The 17344-nt window shown below is 52.7% G+C and overlaps 4 protein-coding genes across 4 annotated transcripts; 2 read left to right on the forward strand and 2 right to left on the reverse strand.

Moving 5' to 3' along the window:
* Positions 1–886: 886 nt before the first annotated feature.
* Positions 887–4400, reverse strand: CC1G_04068 (hypothetical protein; the record flags this gene model as incomplete). Its single annotated transcript, XM_001836703.2, has 3 exons — positions 887–1629; positions 1804–3841; positions 3891–4400. 3 exons carry the CDS (start codon positions 4398–4400, stop codon positions 887–889), a joined length of 3291 nt encoding a protein of 1096 aa, XP_001836755.2.
* A 7189-nt stretch (positions 4401–11589) lies between these two features.
* Positions 11590–13152, reverse strand: CC1G_04069 (hypothetical protein; the record flags this gene model as incomplete). The annotated part of the gene is made up of 4 exons (XM_001836704.1): positions 11590–11996; positions 12065–12658; positions 12720–12902; positions 12960–13152. 4 exons carry the CDS (start codon positions 13150–13152, stop codon positions 11590–11592), a joined length of 1377 nt encoding a protein of 458 aa, XP_001836756.1.
* A 1829-nt stretch (positions 13153–14981) lies between these two features.
* On the forward strand, positions 14982–15987 carry CC1G_14499 (hypothetical protein; the record flags this gene model as incomplete). The annotated part of the gene is made up of 6 exons (XM_002911455.1): positions 14982–14993; positions 15029–15072; positions 15161–15205; positions 15394–15436; positions 15555–15785; positions 15886–15987. The coding sequence occupies 6 exons, from the start codon at positions 14982–14984 to the stop codon at positions 15985–15987; spliced, it is 477 nt and encodes a 158-aa protein (XP_002911501.1).
* A 714-nt stretch (positions 15988–16701) lies between these two features.
* On the forward strand, positions 16702–17192 carry CC1G_04070 (hsp10-like protein; the record flags this gene model as incomplete). The annotated part of the gene is made up of 4 exons (XM_001836705.1): positions 16702–16704; positions 16755–16838; positions 16897–17082; positions 17142–17192. 4 exons carry the CDS (start codon positions 16702–16704, stop codon positions 17190–17192), a joined length of 324 nt encoding a protein of 107 aa, XP_001836757.1.
* Positions 17193–17344: the final 152 nt, after the last annotated feature.

The raw sequence follows: 17344 nt of genomic DNA on the forward strand, positions 1-17344 counted from the left end.
GGTCAACATAAGCGCCCACTGACGACGAGAGCCTACCTTCTAAATTGTGGAATTGAACGTTCACCTTACGGAAATGGGGTACTTATGTCCCTGACTTCAAAAAACGAGAACTTCACACGTTTAGCTCGACAGACCACTACTCGCTGCGCACGAGAGGGAAAGAGTCTAAGCCCGAGCTATCCCCCAGTCTTACAAATTCTCATTTATTCCAGCGATCCCTCTAACTTGAATTAAACCATGCGACACCCGGACTCGAATGGTTACGACCACTTCGTCTCCAGCGAGGCTGGAAAACCAGCCTTTCACTCGCATGTCACTACACGAGATATCCGCCTAACCAAACAAACCCACCGCACACCAAATCGAACCACCAAACCATCGAACCATCGAATCGGATAAAGCAACTAGTAAATACTAACGTGTGGAAAGAAAGAAAGGAAAAGGTAAATGTGAATACTATGTATGTGAAAAGACAGAGAGTGAGAGAGATAGAATTATCATCGTCATCATCATCGTCGTCGTCGTCGTGCAAGTCGTCCAGCATCACCGCCATCCCCATCGTCATACCCCCGTCGTCCTAAAGCCATTACCACCCTCATCGCCCCATCATTATAGCATCATTTCCACCATGGTCGCAGTCGATCATCTCCATCGAGGTTGTAGTCAATCATCTCAACCGAGGTAGTAGTCAATCGCCGCTCTTCCTCGTCATCACCGTGGCAGTAGCCGCAACAACGGCAACATCACTCCCCACTCCTCCTTCCTTCCTTCCTCCACATACTATCCAAAAAACCCAGGTGGCGCGTGTTCCTTCCTATCCAATCCACCCATCCACGCAGCACCACTTGGCCACCCGACCATGAGTCACCACCCTCCTAAACCCCCATCACCCGAGAACCATCGAATCACCCTCCACAGACCCATTCAAACTAGGCGCCGAGCCCGACGCCGAGCCGTTCGGGATGACCGACCCACCAGTTCCTCCCCGCGCACCCGCACTCCCACTCGCACCCCTCCCAACCCTCGCACCCGCCCCATACGCCCTCATCGCAGCGGACGTCGAGACCGAAAGCGACGAGGGCACCGAAGAATTCGAATGCGGTCCTCCCGTCGTCGTGTTGGAATTGAGATTGAGATTGTGATTGTGATTGGAATGGGGATGGGAATTGGAAGCAGACTCATTCCGTTCGCGTTCCCTCTCCCGCCTCTCCCTCTCGCGTTCACGTTCACGTTCCCTCTCCCTCCGCTCCCTTCTCTCACTCCTCCCAACACCAACACCAACACCGCCCAAACCAGCATCACCAATCCTAACATCCCGTCCACTCGCACTCGTATCACCATCCGTCCGTTCTCCTCTCTCCCTTCTATCCCTCTCCCCTCTCTCCCTTTCCCTCTCCGCCCTCCCAAGCGCAGCAGACGCCGAAGCACCACCCGCACCCGCACTCGTCCCCGCGCCCGCCCCAGAAGCCCCTCCAACCCCCTCCTCCTCCGCATCCTTCGCACTACACCAAAACCGATGCCCCTCACTCCACGCCGTACTCTGACACTCTTTTCCACAATACTTGGCCTTCCTACACCTCCTACATTTCGCGAATTCGCGCGGGTAGGATTCCCAGCGGCCGCAGAGCACTATTGCGTACGATAGTAGGGTAGGGTAGGGTAGGGTAGGATAGTAGGGTAGGGTAGAGTAGGGAGTAGAGTAGGGAGTAGGGTGGGGTAGGGAAAGGGAGGGAAAAAAGAGGACGTCAGCTCAACACGAACCACACCGGTAACTTAACCACAAGAATAGAACGGGATACTCACTATTAGCACACTGCCGAATCCCACCCCGACTATCATCCTTCCGACACGCATTCCTCATAATAACACCAGCCCAATACTGTATCTCATTCGGCAACCTCGGAGGTGGGTTCGGCAACTCAGTCTCAGTCGTAGAAGGCTTGAACGTGAACCTTTCGACAAGGGAGAAGACGTTGGTTTGTCGGAGGGGGTGTGGCGTGGGGTGGGTTGTTGGATGGGCGCTAGTGGATTTTGAAGATGAGGAGGAGGGGTGTGATGATGATGAGGAGGGGTGGAGGGAAGAAGACCCGTGTGCTGAGGATGAGGAGGGGTGTTGTGATGTCGAAGAAGTAACGCTAGACGAAGCACGCTCCTTCCCCCGACTCCCAGTCGCAGCCTGCGCAAACGCTTTAAAGAACCCTCCTCCTCCTCCACTCCCCTCTTTCGCATCTTTATCCCTCTCCTTCTGCCTATCCCTCTCCCTCTCCTTCCCCCCTCCTCCCACTCCACTCCCTCCTCCAGATCCCAACCCAGAAGTCCCCGAGGTAGACGACAACCCCGCAGCACCTGACCCCGACCCACTATTCCGCCCAACAGCAACACTAGCAGGATGAAACGTCACCCTCGGCTTATAAAACGCCTGCCTCACATGCGGGTACTTGCTCAAATACGCGAGCAGCTGTAAACCCAAGAGGACATCCTCGTCCCGATAAGGTCCGGATTCTACTTCCCTGTAGTGCGCGTTATTGTTGTTGTTGGAGGCGTTGTGCGAGGTGGAGGCGGTTATGGAGATCGAGGGGTTCGCGTTGGCGTTGGCGTTATTATTCGTATTGGTGTTGGCGGTAGCAGTCGTTTGAGTAGCACCGGCGTTGGTCGCAGGGTGAGCAGTCGCCGTCATCGACGAACTCCCACTCCGCACAACCGGCCCAGGCCCATCACCCCTCGCCCTCAGCGTGCGCTGATGGGCAATCGGCGAAGGCGCGGGATGAGGAGGGAGCGGGACGGGCCCACCACGCAGCGTCCCCGTCGACTCTGCGGAACCAGGGAGACCGATGAACCCCGCGCGAGGGGTTACATCCGGTGCGTCCACCGTCTGGTTATTGTTGTGGGTATTCCCGCTTCCACTCGCACTAGCACCCCCAGCACCCGTCGTACCATTCGAACTCGTATTCCGTCGTCTACCACCAGTATCATGTCCTCCCAGAATCAACGTATGCGGATGCGGATGCGGGTGAGGATGCGGGATGGGCCGTGCATCATTCGGTTCAGCGACAGTGATAGCCCCAGGCGCACCAGGCGGCGCACCCATCGCAAAATCGTCATTCGCGACGGTCCCAAGCGAGACGAGGCCATCCACCACACCCACCTCGCCGTCATCGCCCACCCCGCCTACACCGACACCCCCGTCTGCCGCGCCGCCACCGGCTTGGTTGATGATGATATGCGCGTCGGCGTTCAGGCCGAGCGCACCGTGCGGGGGCGGCGGCGCAGCAGGCGCGTGCGCGTGTGCGAGTGGGTCGACGAGCCCCGCTGGCCGGCGGGTGATGGAGAGGCGGCCGACCCTCGTGCGGTGGTGCGGTGTGCGTTCGGGGGAGGGCGAGACGGAGGTCGTCGACGTGTTCCCCGACGAGTCCTGCGCATGCCTCGACGCATCGTCCATATCCACGTCCGCACTCGAGTCGGGCTCGCCGTCGTCCTCAGTCTCGGTCTCAGGCCTGGACGTGTCCGTCGACGAGGCGTTGCTGCTGCGGTAGTGGTGCGTTCGTGCCGTCACTGTGCGGTGGTGGTGGTGGGAGATGGTTGGTGGCGCTGTCGCGGTGGTGGGTGTTGGGACGGTGTCTCTGGGTCTGGTCGGAGGTGCGATTACGGTCCCTGAGCGATCCCGGTTGGGGATGACGACTGATCCTGTTGGTGTGCCGGAGCCGAGGGGAGTGGTGGCCATGCTGGCGTCTGCAGACATGTCGGTGTCGCTGTTGGCGCCTGGTGTCGAGGAATGGGAGGAGCGGTCGATCAGGGAGGAGGAACTTGGCGAGGGGCTGGGTGAGACGTCCATCGCGTCTTCCTATAATCCAATCAGTACATACACAATTAGAGTAGAGAAGATAACATACATCACGATATCGAGTGTCAATAGGTCTTAGGGTGCGATTATCATGGCGCAGGAGGCGCTGTTGCGTCTGCTGCAGGGCCCGCTGGAGCTGTGCGGCTTCTTCGCGCTGTCTCGCCTCCAACTGCGCCGCCTTCCGTGCCTGCCTCTGCTCCTTCGTCTCTCTAGGCAGCCCAGTGGCACTCGAGCTTGGGCCCACAGCGAACCCCTTGCTCGCGAGCCATGCCTCGAGGACGCAGCCGACGACATCGAGCGTGCCAGCTTGGACCACGCGACTGCGGATGTGTTCACTCCCCCTAACACCGATATTTACTACACACTGGAAGGCGAGGGAGAAGCGGTAGGCGGCATGCTTATCGAACGATGTTGGGTTTAGAGTTGGGCCTGGTTTGGGGGGTCGGGAGTTGGGTGGGGTCAGGCCGTAGATGAGGGCTGGGTTCTCTGGGGGCGTAGGGGATATGCAATAGTCGTGTAGCATGCGTACTAGTCGTTCCAGTCCGCCGTCTTGGGTCATTATTTCTCGGATGCGCGGGGAGGTGGAGGTCAGGTACGAGAGATGGGTAAGCGAGTTGAACAGTGGCAGCGGAGCCGACGTATCCAGCGCTTTGGGCGTTTCGTTAGTCCTATACTCGGTTTATGAGCGTCAAAAGCTCACCTCGTCTGTCATAGAGCTGAGAGTTTATACAGACACATGCTTTATTCTGGTTGGGAAAGCAGTGATTCGATTCTCGCATTCCAAGGTCTCCAAGCTACGGCTGACACCCTGTTAGTTCACTTTCTTTCCGCTTTGTTTCAGTTACTCACTGTAAATGAAGGGATTTAGTGTTGTAAAAGGGCAGAAATTGACCTGAAACGACGTCGAGAAGGGGTGAGTGTGTCGCGCCGTCGTCGCGGATGGAAGGAGAGAGAGCAACTAATTTGGTCTTGTTTGTACCGTGGCTGAGTTCTCTTCCAGTCAGGCTCGCGGTCCACACGTTGTCCTCGATCTTTTGTTCGACGACAACAACAACAACTCTTATCGTTATCCTATGTGGCGAAGAGCAGAAGGTCACTTTCTTCACTGGCCCCATCCCCGATGCCGTTGACTCGATGTGACTCCGACTCCCGACGCTCTGATCCCTGCACTGGTTCTGGTACGCTTACCAAGAAGTATCGACCTCTCCATAAAATCTTGGTCATTCTGCCTGACTGCTGCTGTCCTAACCGACCCTCCCAGTCACCCAACCCCCGACCATCACCACTCGAGTCTAGGACTTGCAACTCGACCCGCCTCGGACGTCGCCCCAGGCGCCACCAACTGCCAACGTCGGTCAGCCAAACCAACAGAGGAACATTTGACAATAAGTAATACCTTCACCATTCAACTGTTCTTCGTTGCCATGCAGGGTCTGAACAACTCGTCAAAGCCTCGCTCTGGAGGTAGTGTCATGACGTGAACAGACATGGCTCACGCACCATTATTATCGCGGTTGAGGGGCATCGAGTCTGATCCCCGCTCCACACAGGGTGTGGTACGGAGATCTGCCTTCTTTAGTCTTGTCCTTTCTTATCTTACCTATTCTCTCCAGCCTCATCCAGTGCAGACTTTCAAGTTGGTGCGACCTGAGAAATGGGTTCCCGCCTCCTGTGTTACATTGCGACAAAGGCAAATTCGACCTCAAAGATCGAACAACTAGACGTGACTGACACCGGCTTGACCCTTTGAACTAGCCCAGGCAAAGTCAAAGTTTTGAATTCGATGTTTTTTTGTTCTCTCTTTGCCCCTTCCTTTCTCGTCCGTTCTTCAGACTTGAAGGGCGACGCACGGAAGGACGCACGTTAGAATCGCAGGACGCACGAACGTTAGCTTTCTCTCACCTTTTCTGCCTGCATCGACCCAATGTGACGCTTAAATGCGACCCGCTAGAATCACTGGTAGAGGAAGGGAGTCGGGCGTGGTTGTGCCCTTAGACGTTATCATTTTTGGAACAGGGTTCTCACTGGTAAGCCCGTGTTCCTCTGAATCGCGATGCGAAGTCTGAACAATCGTCGGAAACTTCGTGGCTCGCGAACAGTACTCTATGGCGAGCACAGATATGGGTAAAGTGCAATGGTTACTGTCGAAGGGCGTTCTGATCCCACTCGTACAGGAGGTATCATCATGACGCAGATCTTTCCTCTTAGTCTTGTCCTTTCTTTCCTATCTCCTTTAGCCTAATCCAGCGGCCCAGGTCAGCTCAACCATTATCACGGACATCGTTTTGATTCCAGTTGGGAATCGGAGAACACCTCTTCCCCGCCTTTCGAGGGGATCCGTCCGCTGGTTGGCCAATGGGTGATTATCCCGACGCGGTATAACAGAACCAGACACGCCACCGCAGAATTCGAATTCGAACTTGCAAGTACATACCACTACAAGTTCCCGCTTTAATTAATTTTGTTCTCGGAGGAGAGATAAAGAAGCACTTCGGGGATCATCATCCGCTTTCCTTGTTCCTCGATTAGTCTGGATGATCATGTGTCCTCTCCAAGCTCCTCGATAATCCTCATTTCCTTCCGCTCCTCGGTTCACATTTCCGTCTACTTACTTGCCAGTCCTGGACTAAACCAAAGAGAGCGAAACGAAACGGCTCGGAAACAGAATCTGTATCTGTATCTCGTCCCCATCTCGTACCTCTCTTCCCACCGATTCCAACCCTTCCCTCCAAAACCATCATTACTATCTATACCGGTGAGTGTCCGCCCTGGCGCTTCTGATATCGATACCTAACCTATCAGCCAGTGCATCACCGTCCTTGTTCGCCTCCGCTGGCTCTATCCTCTGTCGGTTGCTGAACCCCTCCCAAGTGGCCAGGTCGAGACTCGGTGGCCCTCAAGAAGAAGAGTCGGGTACGTCAGTTGTCCGAATATCGTCGACGTCAGTTATCTCAGCCTCGCATTCGAGTTTCGACGGACGTCGGCATGATATGCATCCCACCCTCCACAGATCACACATCAAATTCGATGAACTTTAATCCTCGGAGCAAGGAACTTTATTCTACAGGCCTATTGTTCTCAGCCTTTCTCCGTACTAGTCTACGAATCCGACCTTGAATATACTTACTTACTTGATTTGACGAATTCCGCCTTTCGTCGTCACGGTCACGGGTTGCGTGTAGCATCGCATGAGAAAACGAGGTGCATCTACGTACGTCTGTATATTGAGCTTTCCAAGTTCAAGCCTATCTCCCTCGTGTTTTCACACCAAAGATTCCAACTTCCATTCCAGCCTCCTGCTACTAGTACTGCGGCGGCCAACGTTCTTCCAAAAGGCCATCTTTACATAAAAAAAAAGTCAAAAATTATTCGCCTCCTCGTACCTAGTCTCAATCTCAGGTTCCTAAATCCGACTTTTCGAAAATTCCGATTCACTCCTCTACGAAATCATGTTCCCATCTCGTGAAATCTCCCAATCTCATTCGCCTCGCTAAGTAGCAGAGTCACCTGAACACGCCCTGAACACCCCTCCCACAAGGTCTGCCCCTTCAATACATACTAGTAATTCTGAGTCACATCATTTTCTGTCGGTGTCCAACCGTCAGTTGGTCAATTCACTTCGCTTTACTTACTCTCGAAAGTAGTTGCAACTGTTTTACATATACTTCTATATATGACAATATCTTACTTTATTCTCTCTGTAATGAATGATGAAATGAACGATGTTCAGGCCCAGTGAGAAAGAGAAGAGAGAGAGGGGAGTAGTCTAGACTCCATTCTGGAAGAAGAGAAGATTACCTTTTCCTATCGTGGCGTGCTCACTGGCACTCTCTCTCTCTCGCTATGTCTCCGCCGCCTTTCTACTTACCTTTGTGTGGGGCGTTCATAATAATATCTCTGTTTTCCTATCTCGGGAGAGGAGTTCTATTCTGTTCTACCCTTCTGCGTCTCCTACCTATCCTGGGGGACAATAGTGATCATCCCTTCTGTCCTCCTCTCCTCTCTTCCTTCTTTGGTCGATTGTTTCTCTCCCCAGGTGCGTAAATCGGCTCAGGCTCGTAATCTGGTCTGGGGAACCTCGAATCGAGAGTCGAGAACGGTGTCGTAGGGACACAGCCTGAGGTCACGGTTCCTGCAACACAAAGCAATTCAACTGCACCCCCAGCCTGGAGATTTGTTGGATTCGGACGTACGTTTGGTGTAAGTACTTCGGCACAAGGGAGTCGTCGTCGGCGCTCTGAATCTCCGCCGCACCGCCTACGTACGCCGCACCAGTTGAAGAATAAAGCAGTCGCATCTTGTACGACTCGGAGGAGTCTCTCCCCCTTCTCTCGTCGCCGGGGAACACTTACCTCCGCTCTTAGGTTCACCGTTCAGGTTCATCAGCAGCGTCCTCTCCGACGGCTATGTAACCGGTCTTGTTGGCGATTTATTTTTACTACATACCACTCCTTACGACATCCACAATGTGGGGTACATACATAGAGGTCCGAGTCGGTTTGATGGCTGTGCCTGTACACATAATACCTGCTTACCCTTGCCACCCCCAACTTAGGCACAGCACTGGGCTCCCCACCAGCACCAGCCGGCACCCTTGGAAGTTAGCCGAGGCTCAAATTTTGTAAGTAACAGGTGGGCGAATGTAAATTACTTATGTAACATAGATACATACAATCCAATAGTTGCCCTCCTCCTCCTCCGAGTCCGCATGCCGCGTCGCTGTGCTCCGATGCGGGATTATGTATACGTCGTCGTCCTAATTTCCCGGAGAGAAAAGACTGAATTGTATTGTCGTACATATTTTATGCTTTTAATCTATCACTGAGCATGTGGGTCGAGAGGAACGAGGGACGACGGAGGAGAAAAATTTAAATGCGTCGGTAGAGTGAACAGTGGCACTGTGCATGGATAGAGTAAGTAGTAGAAGCATGAATAAGGCCCAAGCCTCAGGCTGGTCAGGGCTTAGGGAGTGAAAGAAGGGCTTTGCTGGTAAAACAAGGACTTTGGATTCGGAGGGGAAGCGTGGATGCGTAGGGAGATACTCAGGCGGTGGTGCCTTCGCGCTCGTCGGAGTCGTCGGCGATCAGAAAGTTGCGAGATTGTGTCTGATCCCCTAGCGAGCTTCGGAGACGGGTGGATTTCACGATTTCACCACATCGTCAGGCAGGACGAGCATCCTTCTCCTCTATTAACTCTGACAATAGGACAAGTTGGAGTTGTTGGAAGGCTCCAGAATCCAGACACTGCGAAGAACTCCCAGATAAAAGGTCGAACTTGTTGCCGATTTAGGAAGGCAAGAGAGGATCACATCGCCATCGCCATGTCAATGCAACCAGTGTTGCTGGACACGAATCCATTCATCCCGAATGCCAACGCCGTCCCTTGTCTCCATAAGACCCTCGAGTACCACTGGCAATGCACTGCACAGCGCAAATTGAAAAATCCTTAGATACTACACTTTAAGGACTTGCACACTCCTCTAGTGGTCGCCGCAATCAATACGATTTGGAACTTAACAGAGATCAGCGGTGTTGGTCACGGTGTCGATGTCGATGTTGAATGTTGACGTCTCTGTGTTGACGGATGTCATAACATCTCGATGCGCCGTTCTTGTTCTACCCAGGCTTGTGGCGGGGATCCAATCGTCGCACGTTGAGTTTGAGCGGGGGATTCATTGGGCTATCGGCGGTACATCAAGTATTTCCTTGAAGCCAATACATGGACTCGCTCGCACAAGCCTGGAGCGTGAGGGACGTCGACCAGTAACTCATGTTCATTGAGCCAGGTGTGAATTTCATTCGTCGAGGAGCCATAAGAAATATCTATTGGCTCTCTTTGGTGAGCGTAGGTAAAGGCGATCTGGGCCCCCATGACCAGCACATCGCATCGAGTATTCCCTTCTCGAATTCTTCGACTTGACTGGATCAATCACTTTCCTGTCGAACACTGCCAGCCTTCTTTAATTCCCGAGTGATCTTCACACTTCGCCTTTTCCTCCTCTGATGTGCGACATGTCTTGAGGTGGGAAGTAGTAGATCCCTCCGTAGAAATGGTCCTAAACGACATTCTGGAGAAACAAAAGGTAGGGAAAAATTCCCCACCCGCCTGCACGAGGCTCCAACCAGCACACCCCCAAACCCAAAACTCCCGTTCCTTTTGACCCAAATATTCCACAACTCAGCCGCCCATCCCTCTGTCGCACTCTCTCACAATACCAAACCGGGAAGGAATTAAATCTCCTTTTAAGGAGGCCTGAAGGGGCCCACAAACTCCATCCAGTTCAAACGCCATGATCCAGCTGTGTGTGTGCCTGGACTTGGAGATGCGATGACAGATCTCGGAATCTGGGGAAACCTAATCTCAAAGGGAGATCAATTTGTATGGATGTGCTTAATGTAATGTACGTACCCCGTAAATAAGCGAGTTATATTGTTGTTGTGGAATCTGGGCTGGTGCCACAATAGCTTGGGAGAATAACGAGAGTGCGTAGTATCGCGCGTCCTTGGAAGTTGCGACTTGATTGCAGCAGTGGCTCTGAGGGTGGTTGAATGCGCATGCGATGCCCGGACGAGTGAAAGAAGATTCACAACTCGCTTCCAATCAAATTACCCGGCGGCTTCTCGAGTAGGTCACGCCCGTACAGAAAGCCCGTCCTCCAAACAAGTTAGGCAAGGGTGCAAGCCCTGCGACGCATGCGCAGCCAGTCACATCACCTGGACTAGTATGTACAACCCAATACCACGGTCGATCGAGGACCCCCAACACCACGGGGACGCAGTGCTACCCTGCCTGTCTTCTTTCCTTTCCCCAAACAGATGGGGAGATGGCAAGAGGGCCTGCCTCGTGTAGCCTCGTGTCCCAAGCCCACCGACTGGTGGTTTGAACTCCTCTAGAGATCGTTATTTTGGATTCCGAAAGAGGTCATGCATGTAGCTGCCAAGCGCTTGTGGCGGATTATCTGCCTTGATTGATCACACTGGGCGCCCGTTTGGGATCCAGATGAATGTCGGCTGTTTGGTTTTCTTGACTGGTGGGTGGAGGAAGACGAGAGCGGTAAATATTTCAGTAGTCTCCGCCGTTCCCTTGAGCTTCTTTCTATGGATGGTATCTCAAGGCGCAGGTAGGTAAAGAGGAAGACGTTAGCGTGTGTATAGCATTCCGTCGTAGTTTTAGGTGAGTACAGGGCCGTAGGTTATTTACAGACAATGACTCGTCAATGGAACGTCGTCGGGATTATAGTACATACAATGGGCGTGAATAATCTAATCAAAACAACACGGGTACAAGAGAAGCGAAAGGAATAAATAAAAAGAGAAAACAATGAGCAGAACAAATGCAAGAAGAAGGAAGTAGTAAAAAGCGAATAAGATATAAGAGTACAAGAGAAGGGGTGAAATTGAAGGAGGGGGAATAAATAGGGTTAAAGGGAATGTAGAGTCCAGATGGGAGAGAGCAGAGGCGTAGCGGAGTACAATGGAGGATAGTACAATAGCGTCCATTGTCGACCCGTTATGGGTCGAATTCGGTGTGCAATCATGGTGTGCCGTAGGGGACGAAGAAGCCAGTTCCCCGTCCAATCGTAGAAATTAGTCCGAGACTGTGCATAGGTGTAGAGGAGGGGAATGGGACATAGAGAGGCCATGATGAAACAATGAAGAGGAAGCATAGCGATGAGAGGAATGAAAAAACATGCCGAGAGACCCAACACAAAACCCTGAAGGCGCCGGAAACCGATAAACCGAGAGAGATCACGCGGAGTAGGATGAGGAGTTGGGATACTGAAGGGAATACGACGAAGTGGAGGAGACCGGCCAGTTGTTGTAATTCGCCACAGAGTCGAAGTCGGAAACGAGATGATAGGATTGAGCGGATGCTGAAGGCGACTCATACGCGAGCGGTGAAGACATGAGCTCTGAGAGAGCTCCGGCGTTGGCTTCGAACAGGGGGTCGACGGTGTAGGTGGTTTGATATGCAGGATGCTCGTGGACGAGGGAAGAGGTAGGGGTCGACGGCTCGAAAGGGGGGTTGTAAGTCCCTGCAGCGCTGTAAACCGCCGACTGGGCATACTGGAATGCGACCGAATACTTGACGATCATACTTGAGAACGCCTCGTCCCCGAGAGGAGTGATGTGCTGGACGAACGAGTAATTGTGCTCTGTTACGACGAGCCCGATCAGCCATCCACGCGCACGTCCGGGACGAGAACCAGAGAAAATTACTCACGGAGGAACGTATCGTTGGCCATGTTCTGCCAGATGTCGGAGGGGAAGTCGGCGGAGAACTCTCCGCTGTTGGATGCCCTCATCGTACAGGAGTAAGTCCCAACGGGGCCATGATTGTCAAAGATCTCAAAGGTGTTGTGATATACTCGAGTGCGATCGAGCGCATCGGAGGTGATGGTGAAGGGGGGTGCTCGGAGGACTTGGGATCGAGGAATGCTACAGATGACGGAGATTCTCGAGTCCTTGACGTCTTCAAGAGCACGGAGAGGAGCGGCTGGGAGGTCGAGGCAGACAGGTCGTGGTTGGTTGGGGACGTGCCGCCATTCATCATCGCAGACGTAGATAGTCAGCCAGACGAGGTGAGAAACGGCAGAGAGGAGGTGATTGGGGGTGGCAGGCGATAGAACGAGCTCTTCTATTTCACGATTTAGGAGCGTAACGTCGGAGCAGTCTGATTTGAGGTCAATTGAGTCGAGAGAGCGATCGGATAGAGGAGACCGCGACTTGGCGACAGAGGGAGGCGGAGTGCGGTCTTCATCAGTGTCGCTGTGGTCGTCATGAGAGAAGCGCGTCAAATCCGTGAGTTCGCGACGAACTAGAGAAGGTTGAAGAAGAGATAAGTCGAAGTCGTCGCACTGAAAACGAAGCCACCTTACTGATCGGGTCACGACACGTCGCGCGAAGTTGTTGGATACGAGAGCCGACTTGCTTGGGGGTTCGAATCTTGCCAGTGTTCTGAAGAATGAACTCGGAGATGAGCTTATTCCTTCGAGGGAAGCGCTGAAGCTGATTTCGCCCTCTTCCACTCCGTGAAGCAGGCGGTGTGTACATCGCAATCCCTGCGGCGCTCCGTCAGTCAGCGATACTAGCCAAAAGGACAAAGGAGATTGTCGGACCTTGAAGCAACCATGACTCGAGGTAGTCCGGCCAGATGGCCTCTTTCTTTGTTTTGTCCGTCTTGTAGGTCTTTCGACCTGTCTTCCCCATTGACGACTCGGTAGGAAGATGACGGGTCGGGGAGGTGCCCAAGTCGCAGAGCGGCGTTGTCTGCGTGAAGTGAACACCGGCGACACCAGTAAGCTGCGACATGATCAGGAGGGTGGCTGATCCACTGGAGAGACACTGGGAGGGAAGGGACGAGGAGGGACGATTTCGCTCAAAGGTTGTGGCTAGCCCCAGAGATCCATTAATACCTTTTCGGCTACCAAAACAAGTCGGGGATTTCGTAAGTGTCCTCATCGGAGATCCAGAAGAACGGGGTCGAAATGTTCTGTCAAGCCGTTGTCAGATTTTCGACAAACGTGTTTGGGGATTACTTTGGCTTGGCCAATGCGTTGAGGCGATTAGGCTTTCTGGCTTGTCCGCTCCGTACCTGCTTACCCCCCGTCCCTGCCACCCTTGGTGAAAACCAAAAGGACTAAGCGATTCTCCTATATCTCGCATGCCAAGTTTGATTTGCCGTAATAAAACCCAATGCGGATTAGACTTGATCAAACTGCGGCCTTGACATCGACTTCTGAACTTGGAAGAGACGTCCACGTCCTTGGGTCCGACTTTTCGTCGCCCATATGTTCGCGTCCTGAATTGATGAAAAGAATGGCTTTCACGGCGAAAAATGGGCCCGGAATCCATTGAGCACATTCCAATGGCTGTTCCTGTGCATGGATATGCGATGCCCTTGTTATTTTAGTGAGTGAGGAGGCTATGAAAACGGGCGCCTAGCGTTCTCCAGCACCGCTTGCGCACAAGATTCGGTTCCCTGTAATTATCCTTAGCCTCATCAGTGGGAATAAAGAATAATTTCTCATAAAATATACTCGATGTGAGGTGAGATTGCGCAAAATAGTGAACCTAAATATGCCATTCACCGACTTTCGGGGTGGATACAGATGGGGATCCCGGTTTGGTTGGGACAGAGAAATTAGTCGCCGTAGCTAGGCGCTTCGGCTCAACTGCATCCACCCAGATCCAGCCCCTGTAGCGTTCAAAACTCTATTCAATTCTCGCCCTGAATTTTGTGTTTTGTGACCAGGGTCTTCCAGGACGATGCGCGAGCATTAAGCAACGTGCAACGCCTGACTTCGAAAAATGTTCCCTAAGAAATTGTCACTATGACAAAGGTACGCTCTTTGGAGGAGCTTCTGTAGGTGTTCGGCACGCCATATAGTACGGCGGCTGAAGCTGGCTGAAGCTAATCTATTTGATGTATTCGACCCTTTTTGCGTGACTATTCTCAACTTCCGAGTCTCAAGGCCTCGATCGTGTAAATTCGACCTTGGAAGCAGCTTGTCCAAGGAGATTGGTTGAGCATGCGTCGCCTTTTGAGAAAGGGTTGCGCACAGAGAAGGCGGTGTTAAAGTGGTAAGCCTGCGTAAGGTGCGAGCACATGATCATGGATGATCATCCCCATTCCAACATCCAATCACCAGGCACCCATGCTTCACTTTACGTTGCACGTCGAAAGGGAGGCCTCCGCTCTGTGTACGGCTCGCCCCCAAGGCATATCAAATGACTGTACTACATATTCTTAGGCCAATCGCTACTTCTCAGAAGGTGAAAAGCGCCAATCGGAGAGCGCCTTCGTCGAGCGCTTGTCGTTGAACAGAGTGTCGAGGATGTCGGCACCATTAACAAGCCACACTGATCGATCAAGTGTGCTCCACTCCACAATCTCGACGGCTCGTTTGTCAAATGGAGAGGATACGACTTGGTTCCGCGGAAGAAAAAAAATTAGTGAATGATTGCGCCGAATAGAACTAGCGACTAACGACGTGAATTCGAATTTACAATGGTCGGAAAGCACTCGTTTTTTACCCATCGTAAAGAATGGAAGACCCGGACAATATCTCTGAAGAACGGCGACGTCGAGTGTCCATACAGTAAAGTTTCGACCCATCAAGTAGAAAAGGAATGTTGAAATGTCTATCATGGTGGCTGGCTCCCCTCTAATCAATCGTTGACGTAGCGAACGGTTGAAGAGAGTCATTTCTTCATTGTCTTTACCGAGAGGTGAGCTAGGAGGCGCCCTTCAGATCATTTCAATGCCCATAGGGCCTACTCATACGATCATTCCAATAGTTTTATCTCATTGTCCTAGGCGATGCCGCACAGAATGCCGTATCTCGAAGCGATTTGCGGTGGAGTAGGTGTTCAAGTGGTGCTGAAGGTTGGAGATCGAGGAATGGCCGCCTCCGGCGGCTCCCTCTGAAAGGAGTTCCCGGGGAAGAGTTTGGGACAAGCTCGTGTTTAGTAATATCCAATGTAAATTCGATAGAACAATAGAGTTGCGGCGGGTTTGCTTATTGAAAAGAATTTCGAAATCGGATGTAGGAGAGCGCTTGTTGTTGCACAGGACTCAGGATATGAAGCTGAGGTGAGGCCCACCAATGAGAGGTCACGGTCGAAGGTCAGCGGAACCTGATCCAAAGCTTAAACGCTGGGAGAGGAAGGGCAGGTCAGGCGTCTCTGGGCTCTGATTGGACGGATTTTAGGGTCCCTTTCCTTGTGGCCAATCAGAGCGCCTCCCAGTTCGGCGGGGCACCCAGATCTCCGGAGACGGAACTGGATCACGATGGCGCCCCCCTGTATGGCAGAAAGGATGCGTTGCATTTAAGGTGAACTCTGAGGCGCACGATCTGATCCCCGACGACCACAGTGCCCATCGACGAGGCGTGGGGGCCCCTACCCACCCTTGTACCCTTAATTCGAGCTGCTTTTGGAAGGTGCGCATGAGGTGGGAAGGGGAGGATCGACCAATCAGAGCCCCTAGAGACTCTGGAGGAAGGAGTACTAATTATGACTATAGTAGTGGCGCTGTGGCAGAATGCGGTTACAATTGGACTATTGGAACCTCGATTGGGAGAGCCAATGAATGTGGTTAAACTTTTGCAAATGCTGAGAGCCCTGCTTGCGAAGCTCGCCTGATCAACGTTCGCTCCCACGGTCTTTCCAATCGCAACTTGAGGCTTGGTGGACGTTGTTCGATTGCATCTCTCGTATGCTAAGAAAGTGTCTGATGGGTCATCTCATCGGCCTGGCTCTGTCTCCCCTTTCTTAAACCTCACCTAATCAGGCGAAGGCTTTCTGTGACTTCGCTGTGACCACAGGCTGAATGGATCTGTGTCCGAGGAGGGGGCCTCTGTCTCCGCTGGGCCCTGCTGATAAAGGCAAGTTTTCGGGTCGAGAGTAAAATTATCCTGCCTCATGACGCGTTCTCAACCTTTTCTCCTGTACACCTGCATCCTGGATGCGCAAGTCGCGCTCAGGGCTGTCCTTTGCCCGAGTCTCTTTGCAATGTTGATGGAAAGGAAGCAACACCTTTCACTCAGAAATTTTTCCAGGTGATCCATTGCCCTCAGCGTCTCCATTTTTACAGCATAGCAGAAAGCCTTTCCCAAATTATCGCCCTCTGAGAGCGCTGCCAGGAGGTAGGCGCACAGTGCGCCTACATGATTTAAGCGCCGTCCAGACGGAGTGCAAACACACGGCACGCATCGGCAAAGGAGGCGAGCGGTCACGTGACCTTGACTTCAGGGTCTGCGAAATTCGGGAACTTTCTGCGGGAAAGCCTTTTTCTTCCGCTCGCCACGCTTCTTCGTTTCTTTACCCTTTCTTCTCTCCAATCTTCCTAAGTTCCTAATGGTACGCCAGATTCTTGAATGTACTTGACCCATTGCTAACTGCGACTTCAGGCTGCCCAGGCTACTTTCAAGTCTATCAGGTCCTTGGTTCCTCTCCTCGACCGCGTTTTGGTCCAGCGCTTCAAGCCCGAAACCGTGAGTTGGTCACTTTATGGTTATAGTCAACACGACTGACGACTCTGCTCTCGACTAGAAAACTGCCTCTGGCATCTTCCTGCCATCGTCTGCAACCAACAACCCCTTGCCTGAGGCCACCGTCATCGCTGTTGGCCCTGGGGCTCCCAACAAGGACGGCGTCATCGTTCCCACCACCGTGAAGGCTGGTGACCGCGTTCTGCTTCCTGGTTGGGGAGGAAACGCCATTAAGGTCGGCGACGAGGTGCGTAAACCCAATCCTATGGTCCGGAATGTCGTCGCCGACTGCCACGTCAATTACAGGAATACTACCTTTTCAAGGACTCGGAGATTCTCGCCAAGATCAACGAATAGGGGACAGGCGCAGAGAGTTTAGAGCATATTTGAGCATTGTTAAAAGTTAGCTATCGGTCTTCTAATCACTGTCACACTAATTGCATTTTGAATCACACATACCTTCATTAGCCCACTGTCCGTAACTATTCGCGACTTAATTCATCCCCACT

This window comes from Coprinopsis cinerea (assembly GCF_000182895.1).
Source record: "Coprinopsis cinerea okayama7#130 chromosome 4 map unlocalized cont3.4, whole genome shotgun sequence".
NCBI lineage: Eukaryota > Fungi > Basidiomycota > Agaricomycetes > Agaricales > Psathyrellaceae > Coprinopsis > Coprinopsis cinerea.